Source organism: Sander lucioperca, chromosome 14, assembly GCF_008315115.2.
Source record: "Sander lucioperca isolate FBNREF2018 chromosome 14, SLUC_FBN_1.2, whole genome shotgun sequence".
In the NCBI taxonomy this organism is placed as follows: Eukaryota; Metazoa; Chordata; class Actinopteri; order Perciformes; family Percidae; genus Sander; species Sander lucioperca.
This window is the reverse complement of record NC_050186.1, coordinates 15,241,684-15,252,004: the sequence shown is the minus strand read 5'-3', so window position 1 is coordinate 15,252,004 and position 10,321 is coordinate 15,241,684. Positions and strand designations below refer to the sequence as shown.

Here is a 10,321-nt window from a genome sequence, read left to right as displayed (position 1 = left end):
TCACACTCTGGCATGTTTGCACTTTTTTTTTTAATCAGGCAAACATCAGGAAACACTTGCAACAAGGTGTTCAAGTGGTGGGAATGCACATGAAGACAAGACTGATATATTTATTTTGTCAGAAACGCAGCATGAAAGAAATAGTTATGTACTTCAAGCAGAAAATGAAAGAGCTGACTGGAGTGAAAATGAATTCAGAAAAACGTGCCATAATTTCATGAGAAACTCTTCTTGTACATGATGAGATGTCACAAGAGTAGATGTCTTCATGATTATTGATGGATGGCTTATGCTATCCAAAAGCTCAAGTTAGTTAAAGAGATATGTGAAGAACAGCTAAATGTATCATTGTTAGGCAAACATCTACTAATCTACTGCGACATAATTGTAAAAAGAAATCCAGCGGTGCTCATGCATCTTCGTTGGTTATCATATTGGAAAGTTTGAACCTTTCCTCCATCTCCTTCTGCTTCTCTTGCACTTCTCCTTCTAAATGGTATCCAATCATTAGCTGGTAGATCAGCACACCCACCACTGCACCCAAGAAGGGTGCACAGATGGGCACAAAGAAACAGAAGGTGTTTGCTCTGGAAGAGAATAAATGGAAAGAACTGTAATGCATGTTGTCATTTTCAATATTTCATGCCTTTACCTAGCAGGCCTAAATAAAATATGAGTGCATAGAAAGCATGTCAATATTGAAACATCCTAATTTTAATTTTATTAAAGGGGTACTCCACTAATCTAACGCGAAAAGATCTGTTTTTATTTGTCACAAGATACTACAATACAATTTTGTGTGAAGCGTGTTTTATTATTATATTTGCTTGATTGACAGGTGTCCCAAAATATCAAAGTCAGCCTTGGTGGTTGCTGCTCGCCATGTCCCTCCTCTACTCCCTTTACTTTGAGTAAATTAGAATTGACTTGCTCCAGTAACTGACAAAAGCATGGCAAGTGATAAACTTGTGTCCAATCTTCTTTACATTTCCTGAGCCTCCTATGGGTAATGTCACTGTTACCCACAGTTCAGTTCTGTTCTGTACTCAGGTGAAAACCTCTCGACCCCAGCCGGCGAGAGCCGTGAAGATGTGCGGCCCCAGGTCCCTGGCTGGGTTGACGGCATAGCCAGAGTTGAAGCCCATTGACAGGCCGATGACCAACACTACAAAGCCTACAGTGAAGGGCTCCAGACCTCTGGGGACTGGATTGTTGTGTGGATCAACTATGGCCAGGATGCACACAATCAATGCAGCTGTTCCAATAATCTGAGTAACAGTTCAGAATGATCTATTAACGCTTTTTGTTCACATCAAGTTAATGTGATCCTTAATTATGTTCAATAATAAGACAATGTAGTCCTGCTGATGCATGAACAAGCTAAAGAGTCTTGAAAACAGCTTTTTGATATGTCTTCGTGGAGATGTTAACAATCTCTTTTTAATCAGACAAACTATTTTGCAAATGTGTTTCCCTTAGCATGCTAGCGTTAGCATTAGCGTTAACATGCTAACGCTACGAGCTAATGGTTGCGATTAGCCTCCTCGTTTCGGCTTGTGACGTCACAAGCCGTGCCGATTTTGAACAGCTCATCCAGAGACTGAAGGCAGGACACATTCAGAAACCGTATCTCACTCTAAACAGCATGGATGGATTTTTTTCAAAGTATGTGTGTATTTCAATGTATGTGTGTGGAAGCACCAGAGACACAAAAGAACACCCCAAATCCCAGAAAAAATAATATGGGCACTTTAAGAAGTTGTGATATTTACAGTGGATTAGTTCTGACAATGTTCACAAGCTGTCAAACTTTCTTGAATAGAAATAAATGTGAAATCTGGCAATCGTGTCAACTTTTTCATCAGAAAACAGCACTTCATAGACCCTCCACTGTCCACTAATGTATTCTGACATCAATGGATAGCAGAAGCACCACAAGGAGCAACGGGACATTGTCTTCAATTGGCGTTGTTGCATAATGACAGGGTTGGACTTAAGACCACTCCGTTTCACAGCATATGTGCACAGTAGAAATGGTATAGAATACTCCACATGCTGTGGCATGTCAGGATCTATTTGAGTGCTCCAGCAGCGGGGCTGGCTGGTGGCCACCTTGGCCAGCAGGTGCCATGTTTACTGCAGTTCTTGTGAAATTGCATTGCTGACACCAGCACAGAGGATGTACTGTTTCAGTGTCAACAGGGGTCTCGAAAAGGTAAACTGGAAAAAAAAAGTCAACAGAAGAAAAGAAACTGTTTAGTGAGTGAGTGTACATGAAAATAAAACGGTGTATATTTCCAAAAATGCAATATTATATAATTTGTTGATGGTTGTTAGGCATGGTTAGCATACAGCTGTTAATGGTCTTCTCAACTGTTTGGTAGAGCACACATAATACGAGCGAAGGCAAAAGCTCCTTGCATATTGTTCTTGCATATGTTTTCTGGAGTTTCTGTCTGTTTAGACAACTTATCAAACAACTACTAAGAATGTCGCTCACACCTTTTGTAGGAATGTTAGACTATATCCTTCACGTTCCACTTCCGGGATTGCTCCGGTGCTGCAGGAAATTCCGCATGCATGTATTTTCCGTTTCCTCCTGCTTTCTTTGTGTTGGAATTTTAAATTTGGTGGATTCATGAGGACTATTGTTAACTGCTCCTCAGATCTCTGCAGGGTTAATTCAGACTGCTAGCTAGACTATCTGTCCAATCTGAGTTTTCTCTCGCACGACTATTTTGCAGCGGCGCTGTGCGGAGTTTAGCACCGCCCATGACGATTCTGATTGGTTTAAAGAAATGCCATTTAACCAGAGCATGTGGAGTAGCCAGACCATCCTTTAGCGCGCTTTGAAGGAAGGTCTGGCAAAGCGAGACTATAGGAATGTTAACTCTTTTTGAGACATATACTTGTAGCCATCAGCAGCAGGATTATGTGTGTTGCATCTGCAGTGTCCAGATTGTTGATGCACAGCGCATACTTTTACGCACTTGCAGAGTGCCTTCATTAATTATTTGAATTTTTCGACAGAGCAGGAATCTAATTGACCTTCCTTTTTCACACACTTTCAAGTGGTTCCACACAGATTCCAAGTTTAGACAATCAGATGAAATGAATAGTGACACTGTCCTGCTCATTACACCGACTGATGCTTTTTTAAAAAGTTAAAGAGGATGAGAGGAGCCGATGTGATGTAATTGGCTATTACTGGAGGGCCAGATTTCCATGCAATATCTTCTGAGCAATAATAATTTGGGGCTCCAGCAGTGGAGCCATGCAAGTCCTACGTCCTGCTATGTCTACAGTACACTTCACCTCAGCCATGTTTTTCAATCATCTGCCTCTTACAAATTTCAGTTTGAGTCAAGTGTGTTCAGCTCCACCAGCCGTGAATCACTGTGACCTCAAGTATCTAAGTCTGTGATTGTGTTCTTTTCTACTTAAACGTGAACTTGAGGCCTAATACAACAGACAATGGACACTGATAGAAAATGAATTCATGTGCTACAGCACTTGTGCAGTACTTTCACTGGAGTGTATGGCCTCTGAGTAGAAGTTCTCCACTTAAGAAATCAAGTCACTGTTACATGATTAAAGAACCCATTAACCAGGGTGAGATGTCTGGATGGATATGTAGCAAAAATTCCAGCTGTGGCATTCTTCCCCACCACAATCAGCTCCCCCTGGCTAAAGTCCCACAATGCATTTGGTGGAAGAACGTACAATTCACTTTACATTTCTTTTCTTTAAGAAAATGTAACCTTTTTATAATTAGTTATCTATTCTAATAGCACAAGAAAGCTTTGTCAATGTTTTCACTTATCTAGTGAAATATCTTAACATGTACTTAATGGATTGGTACAACATTTTGTAGACATTCATGATTTCCAGACACTGTATCCTAATGACTTTTTCTCTAGCACCATCATGAGGTTGACATTTATGTTTTTTAATTTTTTTAGCATTAAGTACCACTAGGTGAAGAATAAGTGTGTTAATTAATCCCTTGTGTAAGAGTAGAGTAGAAAGCCACCAAATGGGTTGCAAATTTGTCAAAGGTTTTTTTTTTTTTAAAGGTCAAAGTATAGATACTCATTTGTTCACTAACGTGTTTCCTCAGAGGAAAAAAACATTTGGCTTTGTTCCATGTGTCAGGCAGGTAGCTACAGCAGGTTGTACATTTTAATTGTCACCACCAAGCTTCTGTATACTGAAGGAAATCAAAGGTTCAAAATTGTTCCGGCCCTTGGGTCTATCCACCTTGTGTTTCCCCTCCAAAGATCTGTAACTACTACTCTGTACCACTGAGTAGACGACAACAAACTTGATTTGTGTGGCATGTTAAACTTTAACAATTTTCATTAATCTGATTATTCCTCTTCAGTTTCACGTACCAAAATAAATGCCAAATACAATCGCTGTACCCAGGAAGGCTCCGAGAGTCTGGCAGAGAAAGAACAGCGGGAACTTCCTCCAGGGCTCTCTTCCAAGTAAACACATTGAAAAGGTCACGGCTGGGTTTAGATGACCACATAATAATGAGAAAAATATAGAAGTCTTGGTATATTTTCATACATATATGTACATTCAGATTGTGATTTATTAAACACAGGAAAACAAACACATGGATGCTGTTTTATCTCTACTGCATAGACCCTCCCCCCGTTTTCTCAGTGAGACGGAAGGGCATTGTAAGCCTACTGTATATTCAGTAATTGCAGTCTCAGTAGTCTTGTTGGGATGGCAGGTCTCTGTGACACAAATTAAATTGGAGGGGATGAAAAGATTCAGAAAAGTATCCCTTTTTCCACCTTTAAAGGGGAAAATAACTGCTCTGATGGCACACTCATGTGGGCGCCTCGCTTCTATTCACACCTTAATCGTGTCAGGGTAGGAGCTATCTAATTATAAGAGCTTATTTTCTCAGCTGCAATGTGTGTTAGAGGTGGACAGCCTCATTATAAAGGCATTGAAGAAGTGAGTATGAGTGAACTGTGGAACCCTTTATAGTGTTGCTGCTTCTGACAGAGGATACTATTGGATTGAGGATTGACTCTCACCTTCCTTTCAATTACAGACCACACAGTTTTGAAGTTCAGGGGTAAGTGCCCCCTCCTACTGTGTGTGTCTCTTTTAAACTTTGCATTCCTCCGTCCACGGCTTCCTGTTTTGCTTCCCCCGCTGCCTTTAGCTGTCATTCGTCTGGCGAACACGTCAGTGTAGTAAATATTGCACTTCTGATAACTGCCAGGTTACCCTTTGCTGATATTTAATGTCTGTCAAACCATCAATAATAATGACTCCCTGGTATGCTGATGGAGGTTGGAGAAAAAAGCTGAGTCTGTTGGAAACACTTTTTGAAGGACAGGTACTTCATGACAGTGATGCAAATGACTGTAGCTCTTACTAAATGAGTGGTTATTGATGATAATAAAGTTTTCCTCCCTTTTAATAAATTATCTATTTGTCGATATTGGCTTTACTGCCTCATTATTGTTGCTAGTATGAATATATAAAAATAGTCACAAAATCAACAATTTTCCCTTTTAAATGGGTTTTTCTTTTCTTCTGACCTCATTAAAAATATAGAGAAAGGCATTGAGGTGGTAGTTTTTTGTACATTTAATGAAGGTAACAAAACACAGAATTGGCCACAAAGCATTGTTATTATACCTAATAAGGAAACATATGTTTCATATGTTATTATGGGCTATGTTGAAATAAATATATATTTATTCTGTGTACCCAAAAGTCATTAACTGAGAGAGATTACAAAAAAAAACTCCAATAAGAGAAATCCAAATAGACTTATTTGGGATTTGGGAGGAGTAATGCTGCGTAAAAAGTACTGTCACAGATATGGATATATTGTACTAAACCATATTTTACAGCTAAGGTCACAAACAGAAGTAATGTGTCACTTTCTCTAGTGGACTTCTGAAACATGTCTTCACTTCAAGATCACGTCTATAACCAATAATTGTAAAACTGGGGAAAGTCATGAAGTATCAAGGTGATAACATTTTAAGTATGTTTTATTAGCTGTTAAGGAGGGCTTGGGGTCACGAAGAAGCAGTGAAGAAGATTTTTAAGAAAACAATGAAGCACATGTAACCCTTAAAGCAGTGGTTCTCAAACTTTTTGACATCAAGGACTCCCTAACTGACACAAATTAGACCACGGACCCCCCATTTGATTAGTTTTTTTCACCAGGCTCCCAATCTGATAGGATTTTTGCTTTTCAATGTTTTATTACAGAAAGTCTATGAAACCCATGACCAAACTAGTCATACATTCTGTCAAAGTGTTACCTATGGATGGAATTATAGTGAAAATAAATGATTCCCCTTCTTGCTATGGTGACCCCCTGGAACACCCTCAAGAACCCCTGGGGGTCCCCGGACCCCACTTTGAGAACAATTGCCCTAAGCACAGTATGGCATATCCTCACCTGAGATCTGTCCACTCACAAGGATGCACAATGTTGCAGCAAAACCAAAAGCAAAGTTGATGGTGAGGAACGTGCCATGGGAGCCGGCGCTTAGCACCAGCTGTGCTACTGCGCCGCAGCCAAACATCTGGATAGAGGAGAGGGTCACACCTTAGACAAACAACGTGGAATTATTTAGTGAACACATCTGACCTTAAATGCCTTTTTAACAATTCCTTACCACACACTTTTTTTTGCAAGATCCATCCAGACATAAGCAGTGAAGTTGAAAAAGACAGACCCTGAGATTAATTTTGTTGTTGTTGTAGACGGACAGTAGTATAAAAACTTCAAAGAGAATAATAAAGGCCCACAGTGGCCCACTGACCTCAAGTCCAGCTGAGTCTTGCTTTTCGTCGTATCCAGGGTGCGTCTCACTGACCCCAGAGTTCATGTGTATGTTATGGTCGGGGCTTTGTGTGGGACTATTGATGCCGACAACAATCTGAGTCCACCCGCAGAGCCTTCATCCGCGGAGGGCCAGCAAGACCACCGAGGGGACCAGACTGCCAGCAGAGTGAAAGGTCTCCTGGAATTAACAGATCAGTCACAGCTGGGGAGCAGAATAACAAATGGCCTGGCGTTTCACCACTGGTGCCCTCTCCTGATATTTGTGTTGTCTGTGGGCTACCATGAGACACAGAGGGACTCCAGGTTGTTTTGCACCAGCTAAAAAACATTTAGTTTTAAATTTTGAAAGAATCTTGCGGCTTCCTGGTGTGTTGAAATAGGTTCCATTGTGGACTGCAGATGAAGTCTTGTATCATTAGCAAAGAATATGGATATAAAATATTATAGTTTTGTGTGTAATTCCAGTACAAAGAATGAAATAACAGGAGACACTTAATGCAGGAGTATTAGGTGCTAAAGTTCTTCTGAATATAGTTGAAATTATTCAGTGTTGCTTCGCTTCAGTAAGAAAGGAGCAATTAAATGAGAAGAGAGCATCAGTTTGACTTTCTTTTGACCTTTTAGCACTACTGTAAAAGTTGACTTTGAACACCATATTAGTCTTGCAGAAAACACCTGGAGAGCCTAACACATAACCAAATTATTAGCTATTTTGTCATTTAACAACTAACATAACTAAACTCTTGCCAGACACGATAGCACCCTCACCTCTTTCTCTACACAAACATGTTGAACGAGAAGGAGACAGAATCCTTTGGGGCATTTTTAAAAGATCTTTTTCCTCTTATCACATCAGCTTTTCAGTTCAAAGCAGCTGGTGGAATGCTTCAGGCTGTTTCAGGATACGTTCTTCGTGAGAAAATCTGGCAACCTGTTTACCATGTATTTGCTCACCATCTCGCATCTTTAATTCTTAGCTCGATTCATTGATTGATTGGATCAAACAAATGGCTTGTTAGTTGTCATGCTCTTACTCCATAATGTACACTTTTTTACTCGTTTTACTTTTTAGATTTTTGACATGAACTTAGGCATATTCAGTAGTACCGTTTTAATTTTATTACATCTCAATATGATATAACACTGCAATATACTGTATATATATATATATATATACATATATACATATATACTGTATATACAATATAACCAAGTATACAAGTATACTTGGTACTTAAGTATAACAAGTATAAGCAAAGATATTTAAGTGTAACTAAAGGTTCATTTATTTCCCCCCAGTTCCTGAAATTGCACAGCTTACATTCCATTTTTATTTCATTTAATGGAATGGCAGCAGATAATAATCTGAAAAACATGCATTCAATTTTAAATTGAGTTAATAACCAGTTTATATTGAGTTATGTACACATCTAGCAATTTAGTTTATTAACCTTCTTTACTTGAACAAAAATGATCCACTCAGCATGCTGCAGGAGGGATGCAAAATATTCTGTACTCACCACCAGAATAAGGGTTCCGAGGCACTCTGCCAGGGCCTGGCGCAGGAGCACATGTTGGATCTGAAAGGCCCCTGCCAATTTCTCCAAAATGTCTCTTTGTTTTCCCATGATGCACTTATTATAAGATTACCTTGAGGTAGGCTCTGTAGTCTAACAACAAATGTGAGTCAGTGGCTGCACATCAGCTTTTAGGGGTCTCATAGGATCCCTCCCTTGCCACTCCTAAACCCATTTCCACCCATCTCTTCCTCACTGTTCTGTGGCTGCTGTTCTCCTGCTCTGAATTACTTTCAGCATCCCTCTCTCCACAGTGCAGCCAAACGTGAAAATAAAGCTGTAAAGTTGCTCATTTACTCTGGAAGCTAACTGATGATTTTTCAGGGTTTTTTTTGCCCTACTTTAAAATTATACCTAATTAAAATATAAGTCTTTCTGTACATAATTGTGCACATTCATCAAGCAAATGATTTCATCCTGAGGGATATGAGATTATGAAGGCCCCTAAACCGATCCCTCTTGCACTTCACAAGTCAACGCTCGCAGCTGCGGAAGACACTCCACATAAGGGAGGAATGTAAAACAGGTAAACTGTTTGACGCACACAACACTCTAAGTAGGAAACATCCGTCACCATGGATACTGATAGATGCCATGCTCAAGCAGCTGTTAGAGCTATATTGTGTGAGGTGTCACAGTAAATGAACTGAAGGATTGAGAGTCAATGTGGGCTTGAACTATTGTCCTTTAGGCTTTTCTAAACACAGTCAACATCTTTTCCCCCCAAATATTTACATATGTTTCCATACCCTACTGTCTGTTTCATTAGTTGCACTGCTACGTGCGAAGCCTTCTTGGCATATTTCCACCTTTCCCACCTCTCTTAAGTCAGCATTGGTTTGAGCTGAAGACTACAAGCAGCTCTAGGCTACATTAACAGCTGGCAAAACGCATTTCTCTGATCAAACTGTCGACTGTTGAACAGCATTGCGTGTAATGTAGGTGCCAGATTTTGACAAGGAAGAAGAATGTATGAAATTAAAAAGATGATGTCTCTGATTTCGCTACATCGTTTTTGATTTTTAAGCTTTCCAACGTGAGTCTGACTGTGTTATAGAAAAGTAATGCTAAATCAATGCAGCACAGTTTATATTGTTTGTGCTTGCATAGCACATAGCCCTAAATGAAACTGTGCTCAAATTACCACAAACTAACTGAAACAACAGCAAATAATCTGGCCATATACAGTGCATCATGGTTATCTGTGGAGAAAATCAGGGCTGGTGATGATGAAGGTTGAGCTTGACCTTGCTGCTAATTTAGTTTTTTTTATTTAACAAAATTAAAGTGTTGGACCTTTAGCTATCAAATTACCTTGTCAGTGTTAATCTATGAAGAAAGCAGGAATAAAGCACAACGAGGTTTTTACTCAAAGATGTTTTCACCTTGCTGTAACATTCAACCACTTACCAGTGTGTGTGTGTGTGTGTGTGTGTGTGTGTGTGTGTGTGTGTGTTCAAGCTTCAAGCAGGCTAATGCAACTGTTATCATTATCTCCGAGTGCAGAGCAATTAAGACATTCATATCTTGTGCTTCGTTCAGCGTATTAGTGCGATGGGAATGGCCAGAGGAGAGAACTTTGATGGTTTATCTTAGAGGTTAGTTAAAATCAGGCTGACTCGCTGTTTCGGCACAGTGCAGAAAACAACCTCCATGATAACCCTGATTAAAATGTTTATTCAAATATCAATTTATTTACATATGGAGCTATTTGTCTAAGATTTTTCCCTGACCACTGTTTTCACAATATGTTCTCTCCTGAGGCTGCCGCCTCTATTTTTGCTTTTCATGTATTTTGTGCACCTTGCTGAGGAAGGAAGCTATCAGGGGCATATGAATATTTACCTAAAATTATTTCTTGAGATTTTTCAACAAACAAAGCAAAAATGATATTCCCCTGATA

The 10,321-nt window shown here is 39.6% G+C and overlaps 1 protein-coding gene across 1 annotated transcript; it reads right to left on the bottom strand.

The window, feature by feature from the left end:
- Positions 1–409: 409 nt before the first annotated feature.
- LOC116062925 (aquaporin-3-like) lies at positions 410–8,469 on the bottom strand. The gene is given in 6 exon segments (XM_031317720.1): positions 410–587; positions 1,027–1,268; positions 3,588–3,706; positions 4,395–4,532; positions 6,452–6,578; positions 8,362–8,469. Coding segments are annotated over 6 exon segments (912 nt in total).
- Between the last annotated feature and the right edge of the window lie 1,852 nt (positions 8,470–10,321).